The sequence below is a fragment of the Epinephelus lanceolatus genome, chromosome 15 (genome assembly GCF_041903045.1).
Source record: "Epinephelus lanceolatus isolate andai-2023 chromosome 15, ASM4190304v1, whole genome shotgun sequence".
Lineage (NCBI taxonomy): Eukaryota > Metazoa > Chordata > Actinopteri > Perciformes > Serranidae > Epinephelus > Epinephelus lanceolatus.
The window spans coordinates 32635740-32655042 of NC_135748.1; the positions used below are offsets into that span (position 1 = coordinate 32635740).

The window sequence follows — 19303 nt, forward strand, 5'->3', positions numbered from 1 at the left end:
CACAGGACAGAAATCTTCATATTGGATTTTAGTGATTCTGCTTCTTTTTTTTTTAAATAAATATTTTAATGGTGAAGTAATATTTTTTTTCCCTGTAGCTTCCATGTAACGTGACCCAGTGACTCAAAATCAATACTCCTGCAGAGAAACAAACAGGCAGTAATATCTAAAGCTGCAGGACCTTCTTTTGGCCACTTGATGGCTCTTTTTCACTAATAAACACAACCCAGCTGTGTTCATTCAGCGTGAGGGCACAGGTTGATCCTGAGTCATCAGTTTGCATTTACAGATTTGTTTGTTAAGTAAGCTGTTTTTATGACTAGGCTTTCCAAGCAATAGAACAACGATTGGCTTAAAATATAACTTGGTAAGTAGGACAGTTGTATGGTTTTATTTATAACATTTCACTCAATATTTAAAGCTTATTTCTTTTTTTATTTTAGCCTGTCATGCATTAAAAACAGGTTAGGAGTTCACTACTATGAAAATTTATTATATAATAAAAAATAAAAAAAGCAACTGATGTATTTCAACTAATTCTGCAATGACAGATTTGCCTTTGTTTTCAGAAGAAGTCTTAAGCAAAACTTTCCACCTCCTCCCTGTCTTGCTGCCACACCTTGTGTCAGGTAGTGAGAATCTGGGCCATTTACGTGTCTTGGCAAATCCTTTAATTGGCTGCAAGTCCACTGTGGCCCCAGGGCCCTCCGCCAAAGCCATGCCTACCTACTGTACCTGCCTGCCTGTATGAGGGTGTGCTCACTTCACACACTCAGCTGCACTAATGGCATGAACCTGCTGTGGACCTGCCTCATTTGGCACTGTCAACATGTGGCTTCATCGCGCCTCCTCCAATCAGTCACTTGCACTCCAAATAAGGAGATTCACAACCTGTAATCTGTGCTGTGGAGATGACAAGTGTCCTCCCCGAGGCAGATTTAAGTGCAGATTTTAGGGCTTGTTTTGTGAGTTTCTTGTGTGCGTGCTGTCATGTGTCTTAAGCTTAAATTTCACCAGGCTTTTTTTTTGTGTGACTTCATTGTTCTCAGTGCCAGGTTATGAGATTGGTTAACAGGAAGTACAGATGGATAAATGTTTAGAGATTAATATAAAATGCTGTCTCCAGTTTGTGCTCTGACCTCATTGACACTACACATTGAGGCAAAAGCAAAACACTTTGAACAGACTAACAATCTTTTAAGCATTTAGCAGCACATGCTTTAATGAGAAAGAAAAACGTGCAAAGAATTTGCTGGGTTAAGTGCAGATCGTTTAGTTAAGTAAAAGTTCCGTATCAAAAAATGCAGCATTCAAACTCTTACTTGATTAAAAGTATACTTAAGTATTATCAGCAAAATGTACGTTAAGTGTTAAAAGTAAAAGTATGTAAAAGTACTTGTTATGTCCGTTGTGAATGGCAAATTTTTATTTATTACAATATATGATTGTTAATGAAGCATTTTATTGTTGCAGATAGTCAAGGTGGAGCTAGTGTTGATGCTGGGGTAGGCAGAAATCTGGCAAGAAGGCAAACAAACAAACAAAATGGCAGAATTTTAAAATACTCCCTTCTCCTTCCACTTTGTTCTAAGCCCCTTCCACCTTAGGACCATAGATGTATGTATTCTTATTTCATTGCACAGTTGCACGCAGGACATTCTCTCAGCCCCTCCATACTGTCTTTTCTTTCTCTGTTTTTCAGACCACAAATCGAGAAAAGCAATACTTAGCTAGCCACCTCACGGTCTCTCCACCTCGCCCTCTGCCACTGTGAATGGCTTTCCCTGGGAGGAGAGTGGGCAGCAGCTCAGAAAATGGACCTTTGGTACTTGGCAGTGCACAGTGGCTCGAATTTGGCAGGAACGAACCCCCTCTATGCCGGGCCACAGTGATGGTCTTATTTATCTTTTGCATCTTTTACTTTCATTTTTCAGTCTCTCTTTCAAACTTGGTACAAACTAATTTGGATCGATGTTTGTGTGCTGCTCAGGCAGAGACTGGCGGTATTTTATGTTGGCGCGTCACTGCATCTCACTAGTAAAGGGACTCAAATTAGCATGTTCACCCAACTGTTGTGTTAGCATCAATGCTGATCGGAGCCAGAGCAGATAAATACCTGTGACTACTGCAGAGTCATTCGACCTGGGTGTGAATGCTGATTTTAACCTTTCCCATTATATTAAATAGCCAGATGTTAGCAGGTGTGTACGGGTTTTTTGCGCAGTGGAAAAAGAGACAGAAGTTAGCCGATTTGGCGGGGAGTCTGAGCTGTCTGGCTTGATTCAGGTTGCTGTGGCTGCTGACTGGGGGTTCGTTTCTGGAGCTACTCCCTGCTCTCCTGATAGGTGTTATGTTGCGGTGGGGAGTGAGGTGATTCGAGGATCTAGTTAACATTAGCTATATATATATGAGAACTTTGAGCCTTTTGCTTCTGTTCGTAGAAGGCAAGTTGATAAGCAACATATTCTCTCCATCTCTGAAATGCTTTGCAGATATTAACACATGTTTTTTTGGTTATTGTCTCTTTAAGACTTTCTTTTATAAAAGGTCTGCCTTTCTTTTTTGGGTTGCAGTGCAGCGTAGGCAGTTGCAGCCAATGCTGGAATAGCAATTCTCTCTACAGTATTCTCCGACATTGAATTAGGCCTTCACTGAAAGGACAAGAACATACATCTGCATTTGTAAAACAGCCAGTAGGAACCCCTCTCTCTGAAAAGACCTGTGATTGCTCCCATCTCAAGCTAGATTTTCTAAAGCCTGAAAACTGAGCAAAGAGGTTGTGCTGAAGTCTAGTATTCACTCAGTCCAGTTGAATTACAATAGGCTTGAAGTTTACTGTGGGAGTTTTGCTCAGTAAATTAAACTGCCTACCCCAGCTTTAACTACTTCAGCATGAGGCTCTGCTACAAAAATTCTCAGGTCTTGTGAAATATTAGATATTTGGGCCTCAAACTGTATTTTATTTTAGGAGTTTACACTAGTTACTTCATCTGGTTAAGAGAGATGATAAGAAAGAGTAGGAGTAAAAGAGGGAAGCAAATGTAAGTCATATTGTGAACTAAATGTGAATCAGTTGAGCATTTGCTGCATGGAAATAGTACACTCTGCAGTGAGAATGACATTTTCACGGTTCCAGCTATCATCAGACATGTTGCTTATTGAACCACCATAAGGAGATGGAGTCGTACACCACCCGAACAACGCCTGTACACACGTGGCACTGGCACACAGAATGAGAGACATGTTCTATTATGTCCTCAGAGTCAAGAAAAGTTTAATATGTTCGTACTGTGACATTTAAGCGTGCAGGTGTGAGGGCATGATAGTGTGTTTCTAAGCCTGTTGGATAGCTGAATGTCAGGTTGGCAGCGGAGAGTGGTGGGGCGAGTGACAGCGTCATGGTGCATTTGTTGAGCGTCAGTGAGGGTGTGGTGGTTGTGGGGGGTGGGGGTGCAGAGGTTGGGAGGTGGAGGGCGGGCTGACAAAATGAATAGTTCCATCAAATCAGAGCAAGACCTTAACATTTGCATTTCCACTGAATCAGAGCCGGCGAAGAAAGAGCCCTCCATTGAGGGGAAACTTGTTTGACGTGTGAATGAGCGAATGCGTCAGGCCTTTCGCCGAAACACATTCATGCCTTCACAGGTTTGGACAGAGTCTGGGTCTTTCGCTCAGATCCTGCTGGAAAACTCGGGCCTTTTTTAGTCACTTTTTCCCCCATGTAGGCTGCTTGGCAGTCAGGCCCTCCTGCAGTCAGGGTTGGACTAGCAGCGGAGGGAGAATGGCTCGTTGATCACGCTCTCTTCTTCCTCTTGACCTTGCTGTACTGTGTGTCTTTGCATGGTTTTGATGAGGCCAAAAAAATCTTCCGCATTAGCCACCAAACAGGTCATTGACACTGCTTTGAATTGGTGATGTCAAAGACGTTACACCCGTCCAAATCTGCGTTTAGCCAACTATCTTTCCAGAATGGAGTTTGCTCACATATTTTCTTGCCTAAATTCATACCAGGCCTACACATCAAGTAAAGCAGCATCAAAACATTAGAAGTTTAATTCTACATGACTAATTAAAGTCCCCTTGCTTGCACTCAAAAATGTGTTTTGCTTTTGGTTACTTCACTGTGATGTTTGACTTTTACTGTGCAGAATATAGTATGAGGAGAGTTATGAGGCTGTTTTTAAATAAAAAATATGCTGAAGGGGTACAATTTCTCTGACCTCACCTTAAATCTGAGATTAAGACATGTATGTATGAGCATGCTGTTGTGTCATTACAAGTCCAACTGATCCAATGTACATCTTACACAAGTAGTGATGTATTGTGCAAACTTCAAACCTCCTTTTTGACAACTTGTATCAGTAACTAAACTTTCTCGAAACTAAAAATATTTGTGTATTAATGCATTTCTAGATGCCTGAATGAAGCAAAGAGTCGGTATAATTAATTTAAATAAATATTTTGAAATGGCTTCATGTGAGTCTGACACATGGATGTTAGCTGTAACTACAACTTGACCCATTTACAGAGGCATACATTGACGAGACGGTAATTCTGGGTTGACCAGCATTGAAACATGTTCTTGTAGAAGCCTTAAATACAAGTATGCACCTGAAATGAGCATACTAGGTCCTCTTTGAGGTAATTTTAACAGGTCATGGATCATTTTTGTGAAAAAAAAGGTATCGGGCATAAATAATTAGTCCATGCAAAGTATTTGTATGTGTCTTGAAACATGTCTTGAAGGGGGTCTTTAATTGTTTTTTTTTTAAATGTTTCTAATGGTGATATTCAGGTTTTAAAATTGTAATTTTTGTGTATTTTTGTGTATCTTTCTTTTTGACAGTGACAGTAGAGAAATGATGAGGAATAACATCTCCAGCCCAGCAGAGTGCCCCATGATGAGCTTCACGTTTTATATGCTGGTAAGTCCTTTTATGTGACACACATTAATTATTTATTTTATTCTGATTTAATTTCATCTTATCAGAATATATTCAGAATTTGTCCTGCATCCTAAGATGTCAACTGTTTTACATAAATACACAATAAATACAAAAATACTGAACAACATTCAGCCAAACATAACCATACTAAAAGCGCGACAAGTCACATCAGACAGAAGTTGATACAGTGCAATAAATTAGGGTGCTTTCAGACCTAGAGTTGATTTAGCGCTGCTCATCGTGGACTATATTGCTTGTATTGTTCATTTTAGTCAAACCATACAGTTTGAAAACGAGGCGCGGCTCCAACTAGAAAACAATGTTCTGATGCATTGGTGCTGAATGTGCATATTAAGGCAGTACAGGAGGAGGCGCACATTAATAATCCTCCAGGACTGTAACATGCTCATGCTTGTGTAACCCAGACAATGCATAATGCTGTGTTCACACCTACCCACATGAACCGCACTTAGGGGGAAACGAACTTGAGTTTGATTGAACTGAACCGAACAGGGCAGGTGTGAAAGCACCCTTAATCATTCCTGTTACATTCAGTGTTTGACCCAGGTACACTGAGTGTGACACATACAGGAATACATGTCAGTACCTGAGGATTCAACTGGAACAACACATACAGTACAAAAGAAACCAGCAGTAAATATTTCCGCTGTTACGACTGATTTATAGATTTTCTACACACAGAGAGCAGCCTTTGCTCTGCCCAGGTTTCTGCCCTGAGGTAACTGTTAATTATCCATGTCCTCCCTTGAGGCATGTGAAATGAGACAATTAAATACAATGAGATGATAGATCCTTCATGGAAAGTGTCCATATTTGGGAGATAGCCCACTCTGCCTTGTAACCGTGCCAGTTTGTAAAATTGCACACCATGTCTGGCAGGGCTCCGCTGTAAAGCCACAACAGTAGGCAGCAGGTTTGCGCTCACTTGATGTTGACAGTTTGAACCTGTGGCCAGCTGTGGCGCTCCAGAAAACCTGCCGTTCTATTAACGGTCACGGCTTATCTCCTGCCAGGCTTTGCATAACGAGAAGGAGCAGCACTTTCCCATGCTGCTTTACATGTATTTCATTTCAGGAGTAATTGTTTGAAATAGACGAGTGTTGAGGAGGAGCTATCACAGCTGCCTCTAATGTAATATAAATCAGTTAAGTAGTTAACCACTGCAGATATAGTGTCATTACCAAACCCTTGATTGAGGTATTATTGAATATTAAGTTAAACTCTAGTGCTGGGATCTAAAACATAAACAGCTCCATGACCTGCAAAGCCCCTTTTTTTCCAATACCAGTTCAGAGCTCTGCTGAAAAGTGCTTTCATAATCAGGCAGCATTCAAGCACAACAGATCTAGGCCTGAGGTCAATATGAAGAACCTGCCAAGAAGAACAAATGCTCACCCCCGCCCTGCCTATTTTTGTGCTCACTGTTTTCCATATTCAAACTTTGTTTGCACTGTAGATACTGTATTTAATTAAAAGTATCCTGGATTTCAGTATATCAGATAATAGGCAAATGATCTGATACTTTCTTTGTGTGTTTTTTAGTGGTGCTAGCTGTTTGTCTCGATGCACCCAAATTGTATTCAATACAGAACTGGAGGGAAACATTGTGCATTCACTTTCATTTTCTTAAACAGATTTTCTAGTGATTTGGTTAAAATTTGATCTGAATTTGTGCAATATTCAGATGGAAACTTGGCTTGTGAGTTGTCAGCAGTTCCACTTAAGAATTCCACTCTAAACCTCTCACGTGGTTTTATTTAAAAACATGTATGAGGCCCAAAGAAGATAAATGATCCAGTATCTCACAAAAATAGTAAAAGTAGACAAACTGTGCTGCCTGCCTTTAAAACTAGCACCACCTCAGTAAAATGCTGCTTACACCTTCATGCCTCAGTAACAGTCTAATGTAAAACAGGATGATACTGTAGCAGATACTTTACTGCAGATATTTTTCTGCAGTAAAATATCTGCTGTAGTCAGAGCAGTCACATTGTGGCTGAGTCTTGTTCTGAAAACTCGTGAGACGTGACTTGTTGCAGGAAAAAATTGCTGGAAACATAAGCATGATGTGTTGAAGTACAGTGTCATGGCTGAATATTAAGCTGATTTTGACAATATGCAGAAGTCCACGAGATATCAGAACAAGATTTCTCTTTGAGCAAGACTTGGTTACACATGCAAACAAACAGATCAGATCAGATTAATCTAAGGAAAAGTGATTCATTGCTGTATAGGGATCCTTTCCATAATGTTGTCAGACTCTTTTAGTAACAACATGACCCTGTCAGTGGCAAAAACAGGCACTTTAAGTGGATGTAAATTGAGTCACTTAGACACAAAAACATGGGGAAAAACCAAGTCCAGGTTCAAAAATACTGACGTTTCCCTTTGAGTTGGAATTGCATGCACACACTGCAGGACTTTTAGTTGTACCAGAGTGTTTTTACATAATGATAGTTTTAGTTAGAGATCTAGGTACTTCTTCCTCCGCTGATTATCCTTCCTGTCCCCTCTCCTGAGCTGATTCTCTGCCCGATGTGTCCCGGACTATTAACAGCAGCTCTGCTCTCGAGGTACGCAGCAGAGCATGAATTATGGTAATAGCTGCTGGCAGGAGACAAAATAAGAGCAGTTATTAAAATGAATTTGCTGCTGCTTCTCCTGCGGTCCTGGGGCTACAGGAGGAGCTTGAACGGGGTCTTGGTGCACCAGGCCTATTCGACATCCATCCTTCCTCTCCCTCAGAGACCTTCAGTGTGCATGTGTCTGTGTGCACATGTGTCATCCCTGCTTAATCTCAAGTCCAGCCTCCTTTCCATTTGGCCTTTTCAGATGCAAGTTTTTGGGCACTGATCAGAGTGTCTTATTTGTCCAACGTAGCTGATGCCAGCTTCCCCTCAGTCCATCAGGCCCAAGGGCCCCAGTCTGCGTTGTGTCTTAACATGGTCCGCTAAGCTTCAGACAGACGCCACACTGTACTGGAGCCTCGTTCCCTACTTTGAAGTGGGAATCCTTGCACTTAGCACATTCTAACGTCATCATAGTTTGGTTTTGATGGGATCCAAATGCCGCGGCTGGCTCTGTTATACAGGCTCCTTCTGAACTACACATTTTACTCTGGCTGTTTCCCCCCCAGTGAACATGACCTTAGACACTCATCTGACCACCTAAGCTGCTGTAACTGGCTTGTGATGCTACCAATGTGTCTGTATGTCTGTTCACATTAAAAGCAATTAGTCCCAGTTAATTATCTGCTGGCTTAGGTAGGAAGTAAACATTCAACAGCATAACACAGACCTCAGTGGCATTTACTGGCAAATTATATATAAATAAAATGTATAAAGATCAAAAAGAAGGAAAGTATGAAAATAATGAGTCATGTTTGTGTTTAGTCTTCTGTCACTTTTTGTGTATGTGTTTGTTTTGATGTCAGCTTGTCTGTAAAAGGTAATTGCCATATTTTCAAACCATTTTAAAAACATAAAGCTTTCACTTACTCATTGGAACATCTAAACATCTACAGAATGGATTGGCACAGAATTTGGTGCAGACATTCATAGTTCGAAAAACAGTTTATTCTACACTACTGAAGCTGCTCCTCTTTTTGGAACCACTGTGGAGTCTGTAATAATTTCGCTTTCAGCCATGCTTGTTGTTGCCATGGGTAACAGCATGACGTCAGTATACCAACAAGTCGAAATATTGTGAGTATCACGATATAATTTTTCATGTGATATTACAAATTATACTGGTATTATCATGAACAAGATGATATGGCACACCTCTAACAGAAATGCTACTGAATTATACCAACGTTTCCTCTAGCGCCACCATGAGGTTGGCAAACTATTGGACAACCATTGCCTTGTTTAATCTGCATTTAGGGAAGCTTTATCCCAAAAATTAAAAATACATATTTTTCCTCTTACCTGTGGTGCTGTTTATCAATCAGGATTGTTTTGGTGTGAGTTGTGAATGTTGGAGATTTTGGTCGTAGAGATGTCTGCCTTCTCCCAAATATAATGAAACTATAGGGCACTTGGCAAATAAATAGATAAATAAATACGTCTGAATAACTCAACAGCAGTATATCTTTTCACAAATCATGACCCAGTTACTCAAGGTAATCCACCTTATGTGGGAACTAATTTATTTTTACGCAACTGTAACCGCTAACCATTTCTCAGCACAGAAGGAAGAGTGTCTCTAATCATGGCTTTTGAATGCGCAAAAGATAAACATTAATAGTGTCCTCTTCGGCTGAGCTGAGTTGATACATGCTTCCCTCTGCACGGTGATACGGTTGGTTGGTGTAATTTGGTAGAAAGAAAATAGTTCCTACATGAAACTGCTCACAACAAGGTCTGTGGATTAGCTTTCGTTACCAGGTCATGACTTCAGGAAAGAGACATTGATGTTTCAGTATTTTTTTGGTGCTTCGAGCACTGCAAGCCGAGTGCCATCTAGTTTCATTATATTAGAGAGAAGGCAGACATCTCTACTCTTGATATCTCCAGCACTCTGCAATTCACAGCAGAACAATTTAGACTGATTCAAAGCATTACAAGTAAGAGGAAAAATACGTATTTTTTGTTCCTGTGTGAAAACCTACTTTTAGATTAATTAACATTAGAGGAAAAGAAAAGACACAATCACATATTGTGGATGTGGACTGTTTGGGTCTATACACAGGTGCCAATAAAATCTGTTTGAAAGGTCCTGACAAGTCTGTGATGTAAGATCTGTCATGACTATATGTGATTGAACTTATAGACTGAACAGTGTGTAACTAATCATTGCAGGGAGTGCTGGATAGCTTGTTTTTTCCCGCTCATTTCTGCCTCTGTGTAACTATGCTCATTCAGGAGCACTTGAAACAAAATAGCTTCAGGTACAAACAAACTGTCATCTCCATGTTATTGCCTAACTGTATTTAACGGCATCGCCGTCACATCGGCTGTCTGTTGACACTGCGGACAGCTGCGGGTGCACAAACACCCTCCACGTGTGTGACTGCACACACAATATTTCATAATTTAAACATGCAAAGATAAGAATCTAACAGTAATCCTCGCCCCCTTGAGCTAAACTGCTCTTGTTGCATAAGCCTCCCTGGTCATCATCATGTTTTCCGACTGTGGGAGAACGACTCTCCTGTAAAGGGAAGTGTTTGTGTTTTCCATGTGAAGCTTCCAAGCCGCCGGCAGTAGCGGTGGTGGCCGAGTCTCACACAGGCCTCTTGAGGAACTCCAGGATGCCATTAGGATGAGTGACTGGCTGTGGCTGTGTGTGTGTGTGTGTGTGTGTGTGTGTGTGTGTGTTTGGGTCTCTGTTTGCTCTCATTGGCTCATTGCCTTTTTACCTACCACCCTGAGCAGCCATTTTTAACCCAGGTGTAGCAACACCTGATGGGGCTTTTGATATAGAAAGAGACCCACATCTGTGTTGCTTAAGTTGTGGAGACAATATGGGCACAGTGGTGGAGGGTAATGAAGTACATTTTCTTAAGCACTGTAATGACACCTGCAATAACAGATTTTTTGGCCACTTGGGGGAGCAGTGGAAACAAAGTTGTGAGCACCACATTGACTTGACTAAGTTTACATGCACAGAATATGCCAGTTTTAGCCCACAATATTCCTACTAAGCTGTTTATATGGTAAATGAAAATGAGTTTTCCACTAATATTCTGTTAAGCCCAGTTCTGACCAAAGATTCCCGACCAGACTATTTGAAATAGGCAACTACTTCCTTCAATGTGCCATTCTGCAACGCTGTAAAAACCTGCCGGTTCACACCAAAGCAACTACATGAGACAGTGTATTATCTCTACGCAACAACTCTCTGTATTTACGTTCTGATTTCCAGCTTTTCAGGCTTATTTTGTGGCTGAATATAATTTGTAGCTTCTTAAAATATGAATGAGGATAGTGATAGTGATAATAAATACGCCACAATAATATAAATAACCAGCGCCAATTAATCCATCAGTGAGAATGTGTGTGTGTGAGCAGGGCATAGGCACATACAACCCAACATCTGACACTGGCACACCATGAGGACGGAAAGTAGGCTCAATGGGGACAGAGCACCTGCCGCAGCAAGAAAACATGCCGTCTTCGGTCATTTTGACTTGACCAGCAGACTTCACTACAAGCTGATTAAATAGTAGATCAGGTTCTCGCAATGTTGTGAACACAATAATTTGCAAAAGTCAGCCAATCCTTGTAAATTCTGTGCAACCTTGCAATTTTGACCAGTGGTCTGCGTGTGATATCTGTATATAACCATGTTCAAGGCCTTCATATTGTTTAACCTTTTTGTGCAGGAGTGGTGTAATGTTTAATTATATAGGATTTATTTTTGATTATATATCAATCACAGCTGCTGATTCTCTTGACTTAAAGTACAGCTAATGACACGTTTGTACTTTTACTTAAGTAAGATTTTAAAGAAGGACTTTCTGTTGCAATGGAGTGCTTTTTCAGTGTTGCTGTGGTGCTTTTCCCTCAGTGAAGGGCCTGAATTTGTCTTTCACCACTGAGCACAGGCACACGTTTCGTCTTATTTCTGAGACTTTATATCAACATCTTAACCGCACCACTCCAGCCATTTCAGCTCATACCTTTATCTTGGTGGGTGAGCACTGCAGCTTGTAGCCTGGCCGACTGCTTCTTCTGGTTTTCAGTGTTTAAACTTCAGTTTTATATGCAAAACGTGCGTTAGCCCAAACACGGTGCGGCCTGCTATATGAACCACCGAGGGGCTTGTTGCTGTGTGCATGGAGAAGTGCTGTACAGGAGGCTACAGTGCGGCTGCTGTTTGTGCAGGTGTGCTGCAGTATGACGTCTTATTATGAAATATGCTGGACCTTCATAGCCTTTGTTTTTTCAACCATTTGGCGTGTTCAAAAAAGCCCCCATTTGAGAGTCAAGCAAAACAGTGTGATTTCCGGCTCGGGTCTATTCTGCGGTTTAGCCCCCCGACCATTCCACCTCCTTCACCCTCTCAACCCAGTGAGGCTGAAAGCAGAGGGGGCACAGTCAGCGTTTATTTATAGAGAGGCTACTTTGATGTGTGGACTGACAGCTGATATTTCCAACATTAAGCTGTGGGCAACCTCTGAACTCTGCAGAGAGCCACCTGTGAGCTCTGCCCGCTTACTTCTCTCACAGCGATGGAGAGAGCTTGTACTGTAGCTGGCAACAGGCCAGAGCTGAGCTGTCACTCTTTATGTTCATCATAGAGAGACACGTCTTTATTTGGCCTGTAACTCTGTGGGATAAAATGCTTTGCATGATTACAGGTACTGATTAACCAATAATGACTGGTGACACTGTTCTGCTTTGTTCTTTAATTGTAAATAAAAGGGGAACAGAGATGTAACCACATATAGAGCCCATATACAATAATAATTACAGTAGAAAATATGAAAAATAAAAACAAGAAATAAATGATGTGAAATAACAAAATTAAGTGTAAAATTAGTTAAAAGCTGATCTGTAAGAATTATTCGTAAAGGGACAGTTGTGGACAGGTGTAGTTTGGTAGAGAGGAAAATAGTTCCTGCATGAAACTGCTCACAACAAGGTCTGTGGATTATCTTGAGTAACTGGGTCATGATTTATGGGAAGAATTCATGTATTTTTAATTTTTTTGACACTTTAAGCACCACAAACTGAGTGCCATCTAGTTCCATTCTATATGAGAAAAGGCAGACATCTCTATAGCCGATATCTAACATTTGGCAACTCACATTAAGACAATCTAGATTCATAAATAGCACTACAGGTTAGAAGAAAAATATGTAGTTTTGGTTTGGGGTGAACTGCGCTGTCCTTTAATAGAGATTTGTGATACTCTATTAACTGTCATTGTCATTTTTAAGAAACAAATACAAAAACAAAACAAACATCCAAAACTGGCATATGAGAATTTGCTGCTTTTTCTTGTTGTAAATTCTCCTTGTGAAGTGAATACGTCCGGGTGTTGAATTGTTGGTCGATTAATCCAGAAAATAATTGATAAAATACTTGATTATTAAAATAACTGTTAGTTGTAGCCTGAGTTGTAATAATATCAAATATGTCCTTATTATATTTAATTATGAAATTTCAAGTATTTCTGTATAAATCTCTGATGACAACTGAGCAAGCCCTGCCAGTGAATGAAGGCCATGAGATGCAGCTGCAATCTAGGAAGTGGACATCAAGTTGTTGAGAATGAACCAGGTCCCTGGAAATGCTTCCAATTTTCCCAGTGGCCATGCATGGTATTGCAGTAAAAAAAATCCCATGTGGCCCAAAAAGCGTTTTCCCCATAAACCAGCATAATAAAAGAGATGTCTGTAAAACTGTTGATAGGACACCTTGAACTGCAAACAAGGTTAATTATGACTCTTTCTATTACACATTTTTGATCCATGGAGTTGTTATATTTTTAAAAACGTTGCTCACACCAAGAAAAACAGTTTAAAAATCTGTGATGTCATCATAATTTGAAATCTATGAGCTGATCGGGAACTAGCAGGCGGGGTCAGCGAGAGAAACAGTACTGCGCATATTCATAAACTTTTGTGGTGTTAAGCCATCTGAGCAATTCTCACTGGTCTGAATAGGCACTATCTTTGCATCCGGTAGCTAGTCACTGTTATTAATCCATGAAATTAACCCTTAAGTTTGTTGTTGTTGTTGTTGTTGTTTTTTAAACATATTTATGGTCACAGTAAAATCCCTGTAAATGATTTGCTCACGTTTAATCATATATCATCATTTAGAATTACACTAATGTTATACTTTAATCAGTCATTCACTGTTTATAGGATAGTTAATGAATCATTATATCCTAAACACTTAAAGATCTCATACCTGTTTACAGTTGCATTATAATGTCTTATAAACCATTTATTAAATATTTTCATATTGCTTATAAATGCTAAATGGGGGGTTAACGTAGATAATTACCAAGAGCAACAACACCAGAGTACAAATGCATGTTTGCTCGTCTACAAAAAGGGTCAAGTAGCAAAGAAGCGTAATTTGGCAGCAACAAAAACAACATCTGCTCGGTTCAGTCATGTTGATTTTGGCGCAGAGCTCTGCGTGGTTTGTGTAGTCAGACTGTGGTCCTCAGCTCGCCTGTTTGCCTCATGGGAGCTTCTCCTTCCTCCTACCCCCTTCCTCGCCTGCCTCCCTCCTCCCCTGTTGCACTTTATGAAGCAGTTAAGTTATTTTACATCATGTCTACTCCCCACAACAACCCTCCCCCCTTTCTACAAATCTCTCTTGTCATTATGAAAATAGTGCTCTGCTGCAGCCTTGCACGCCAGCGTCTGGCGATAGAATGGCCCCTCTGTGGACGTGGAGTTTGGTGCAGTGTGTTTAAAAGCGTGTGTTAAGGTGTGTGTTTCATGGAACAGGAGAAGGGAGATGAGTGATTGCTCGCAGGTGACTGCAGCGCAAGTGGCTGGATAGGAGTCGTTTTGAGTGTGACGAGAGAAGTTTCCAACGTCAGGTGTAATTATGACAAACGGCCGGGGTCATAGCTCAGGTGTCTGCGTAAAAGCCCTGAAAGGGGAGTACAAATCAATACAAATACAAGTACAGATTGTATAACATATACTGCTCTTTCATACCCTAGTAGTACCAAAACATCGACACACTTCGCTGTAATGTACTTGCCAGTTTTTTACTCACTGAACACCGATGTTGGCTTTGATATTTTGTGTAATTCCCCCTCTTAACAAACAGCACTGAAGCAAAACTTAAGAAATATAAGATTGCAACAGTGAACTAAATATTGTCCAGCTGTTTCTCAAACATATTATTTCTCTACTACAATGGAACAAGGAGGAATATGACAGAGTCTGCAGCCATGCTGTTGGCTCTGTGAGACACTTTCATCATGTACTCAGTCCCACAGTACTCAGTGCTTGTTAGCCTGTCAGTATTATTTCACGTTGCTTGCAGAGTTTGTCAGAACTTTTACTGCCTGTTAGCACAGATATTTTGTTTGCATATTAATTGGAATAACTTTATTGTCTCTATGTCATTTCTGATTTCTGCTACTGTCATGATACAACATACATACGAGTTGATACAGTAAGAACAGTAAAACATTTATTGGTTTAATACATTATCAGCTTTATGTAGCCCATAGCTTAAAGCAGGGGTAGACAGCAACCTGGAAAAGGCCTCCTGCAGCTTTCCCCTTTCTTTCCTAAGCAGTTTCCACTAAACAAATACAGGCATATACATGTGCTTTTAAGTGTTTTCCATACATTGAAGTATTTAATTTTATTTCATTGTACGTTTGCACGCAGCGCATTCACTCAGCCCCTCCTTGCCCCGCTCTCTCTGTTTATCAGACTTAGCTTATCAGATTTATCAGAATTAACTGTCTAGCTACCCCATCGCTCTCCACCTCATTCCAGCTGCTGTAGACTGCCCCCATGAAGGAGAGCGGTCAGCAGCTTGGGAATAAGACCTTTGGACGGTGGCTATAGTGGCTCGAATTCACCCAGCACTGAGTGTCACCGCAGGCTGGTGACCAGCAGCAGTGCTGGGTCTAACCTGTGTTATGGCAGCAACAGAAATTTTGCTGATCCGGTAGGGAGTTGGAGCTGTCTGATCCCCCTATGCTGGGTTTTACACCGGCTGGATTTGGATTGCTGCATCTGCTGAGTGGGGGTCTAGTCCATCTGTGGAGCTGCTGCCCACTCTCCTCCCTATGGGAAGTGAGGCAGAGGACACACTGTGATTTGACGCTCTAGCTCATATTCTCTATGTCATCTTGAAGCCGCAGCCTTAAGCCTTTGGCTTCGGTTAGCAGAAGGTTTTCCTCTCTGAAGGGCTCTGCTGATTTTGTGTATCGTCAGACCCTCTTTTAGACTCTTTCTGATTGGCAGTTGTTGCCAATGCTGGAATAGCAACTTTCCCTACAGGAATTTCCGCCATTGAATTGGGTTTTCACTGAAGGGATGTACATCTGCATTTGTGGAACCACCAACAGAAATGCCCTCTCTCTGAAATTATCTGTTTGCCATCACAGCCTAGAGTTTCTAAAGCCTGACAACAGAGCAAAAAGAGGAGGTGCAGAAGTCTAGTTCTCTCTTGGACCCCTTGAATTATGATATGCTCAAATTTTATGAAGGGATTTTATCCTCATGAAAGCAAAACTACTTACCCCAGCTTAAATAGCTTCTACTTGCTACCCACACATCCTGTCAGAATTCCCTCTACTCTTGTAGTGCAAAGTTTTAAACACAAAAACCTGAAAAACTTGAAAGTTTGATATATTTGGTGGTTCAGATTTGGGTACACCGAGGCAACATAACATGTGATGTGAAACATACTTAAACAGAAGGACACTCTTTACTATAACTGCTGCTGCCTGTAAATCATTAAAAGCTTATTTTAGTACTTTTATCTGTCACATTTTATCTGTCACCTCCTCATGCTGCGCAGTACAACGTGGAAAATGCCACAAAATTTGGCAGTGAACAGAAATAGCAGAGGCATGATCTGACCTGTTAGGTGAGCATGTGGGTTGTGCTTTTTCTTTTTCTAAATCGATGCCAGCTCCTAATAGTCTTTAATCCTCATCCATCATCTTGGCAGGCCCTTCCCTTCATCCAGCTCACTGATTGGCCGAGAGCCAGTGGCCAGACAGTACACAGAGTTCACAGCCATTGTGATGTAACAGTGGGAACTCCACCTGAGGGCTCCCCTTTTGTCTCACCTGAGCTCCTTTTGACCTGGTTTAGTGATTGATATCGTCTGTACACACACAAACACACACCCTTCAACCTTTCATTAGCACTTACAAACCTCCTTTAATGTTTGCTCTGGCTGTTCTGACATGTCAGTCACACCAGCAGGCAGACACGTACACACAGACAAACACCACACACACACACACACACACACACACACACACACACAGAGTTTGACAAGTGACAGAGGTGGAAAATAGGTTGTGCAAACTGGAAATGCAGGTTTTGGGGCTTTCAGCAGAAGCAGCAGTGAGCTGTGTGAATAGCTGTCCAAGGGCAGGATGAGTAAGCAGGCCTGTCTCATTGTCTGTGAGTTCATCACTGACCTCATTCTTTAATTTCCCTGAAAAACAACTTGGTCAGGCTCACATGGAGCCAAGATTACCGGGTCTAGACAATGACTGTGAAACCAGAAGAACGTGGGGATGCTGATTGTAGGGAATCTTGTTCACGTGTCAGCCACTAAGTTTGATTTAAAGTTCCTGTATTCAGCATTCAGAGCATTAATATAGCTGCAAACAACTAATTGCTATGTAAAGATCCTGAGCAGAGAATGAAGTCATGCTACCTCTGTGTGCATTGTAATTTCAGGTGGTCTGTTCTTTGTTGCGGTAAGCTGATGTGGTTGCATGTGCATGTTAGTGCATGTATGTTTCCCACTAGCTAGCTCATCATGTCCTAATAATCATGATGGCATTGTTGCGGAAGCGTAACGTCCACCCTCTGGTTCCCCCTTGGTTAATACTGTTAGCTCTGCTAGGTGGTGGCTCAGCCACCTCCATGTTGAGAAATGTGTGTAAACAACTCATATGCTCTAAATTTTGTATGGAGTGCCTTTAAAGAAATAAAGAATGAATTGGAATTTCAGTGGAATACAAAGTTCCACTACAAGTAAGCTCCCAAATCATCCTACGTCTGCTTCATAATTACTTCTTTAGAGCATTCATTTCTTAGCTGTTAAAGATAATTGGGGCATCTAAACACCTAAAATGTTTAACAGATGTTGATAAATTAAAAATAAAATAAAATAAAATAATATAACATTTGATTTCACTGATTGAATAAAAAGAGGAAAAGCTAAGATGGAATTATGGTGACTTAGATGCATTTGGTGATTTTTAGGACTTTTCTTTTATTTTGAGTTCATCATTACTCGTTTGGTGGCACCTATATTAAGTAGTTAATGCTGATAATGCTGGTCCTTGATTTCATGTGGAATTTGACAGAATTAGGTGTCTCATTTCTAGCCAGCAACTGTTGATTTTACCTGCTAAAAGGACAACTGTCATTGGCAGATTTTAGCAGCTATAGCTAGCCTGCTATTTCATTGCAGGAAAGATGGTCCTTTCATAAAACTAGGCTGTCTATGCAGTAGAAAGATGCAAATACTTTGGACATTGTTACTACATGACCAGAGAAAACAGAGAGAAAGAGCTGAGGCATTCATTTTTGCGTAACGGGTATGAAACCTGCATCCAGCAGAATGTACTGCGCCGCATCGGACCAATAAATGCTCCTCTGATGGGTGATGTAATGCAAGTTGCCTGTCAAAAAACAATATATCGCTCGGCTGGTAACGAATGCTCTAAAATATCTGAAAACATTTTAGGTGTAAAATAGGCAATACAGACACAACCAGGACAATTTATTTGTTTTAATTATTAAAAATTGCTCTTGTTTTCTATTTTCCCCATAATGTGTCATCCTGGAGGAGAGGGAAAGTGGTTTGGTGGGTTGTTTGGGAACTCAGACCTAACCAGTTTTACCTTTACTTGATATATGCTAGTGGAGTTTTGGTTTCAATATTTGTTGATTGAGGACTCTAGAGAGGAAACACAGCAGATGTGGCTGAACAAAATATTTGGAAATGTTATGATGGATTAGATGGGACTTGTTGCTATGTGAGAATATTCTGTATCTCTGTGGACAAATCAATAAAAGGGATAAGTGAGGGGGGGGGGGGGGGGGGGGCGAAGAAATACAGGAACAGAATCTTGGTTTATATTTGATCTTCACTGCCTAGTTTTACTGTTTGATCTGAGTTTTTTTCAGCCTCCATTTTTACAATACAGGAAACAGTATGGAGCCCACTTCCTGTTTGCAAACGCTTGTATTTTAGCGAAACAGAACTGTGTAATTTTACCATTCCATCTGAGTGTGGTCTGAGTTTGAGAGGAGCAGGTTTCTGTCTCGATCTGCTTCTATACTCTTTGTGTCTGTGGTGGCAGCGGGCATTCTAAAATGAGGAAGTACAATCTGTAGCTCGAGCAACGGCCAAAAGCCCAGCAAAACTCCACAGAAAATTTTGCTGGGTCTTGAGCAACGAGATCTTGGCACTGTCAAGATGGAGGGAATTTTACTATAGATCTTTCACACACACTGTTCACATTGTTATGATACAAAGCTGGTTGAAAATCAGCAACATATCCATTTAAGCTAACGTTAGTTTCCATTTGACACTTTTTTTTAAAGATAAACCACCTTTAACACTTTATCACTGACGGTAAGAGATTCTTTCCTAACGTAACTCCAGTGTAAGTTAACAGAATCAAGGGTATCTTTA

General features: G+C 40.8%; 1 protein-coding gene across 9 annotated transcripts in view; it reads left to right on the plus strand.

The window, feature by feature from the left end:
• The window catches only part of LOC117266705 (uncharacterized), a 227713-nt gene that overhangs the window by 2331 nt on the left and 206079 nt on the right, over positions 1-19303 (plus strand). For 7 of the 9 annotated variants that reach the window (XR_013493396.1, XR_013493397.1, XR_013493398.1 and 4 more), the window contains exon 2: positions 4847-4925. Coding sequence is in view for 2 of the 9 variants with exons in the window: in XM_078175198.1 (XP_078031324.1) it covers positions 4860-4925 (66 nt within the window). In the remaining 7 variants the exon portion in view is untranslated. Of the gene's footprint in view, positions 1-4844; positions 4926-19303 lie in introns of those variants that run through there. The other 2 variants (XR_013493401.1, XM_078175200.1) reach the window with 2 other exon arrangements.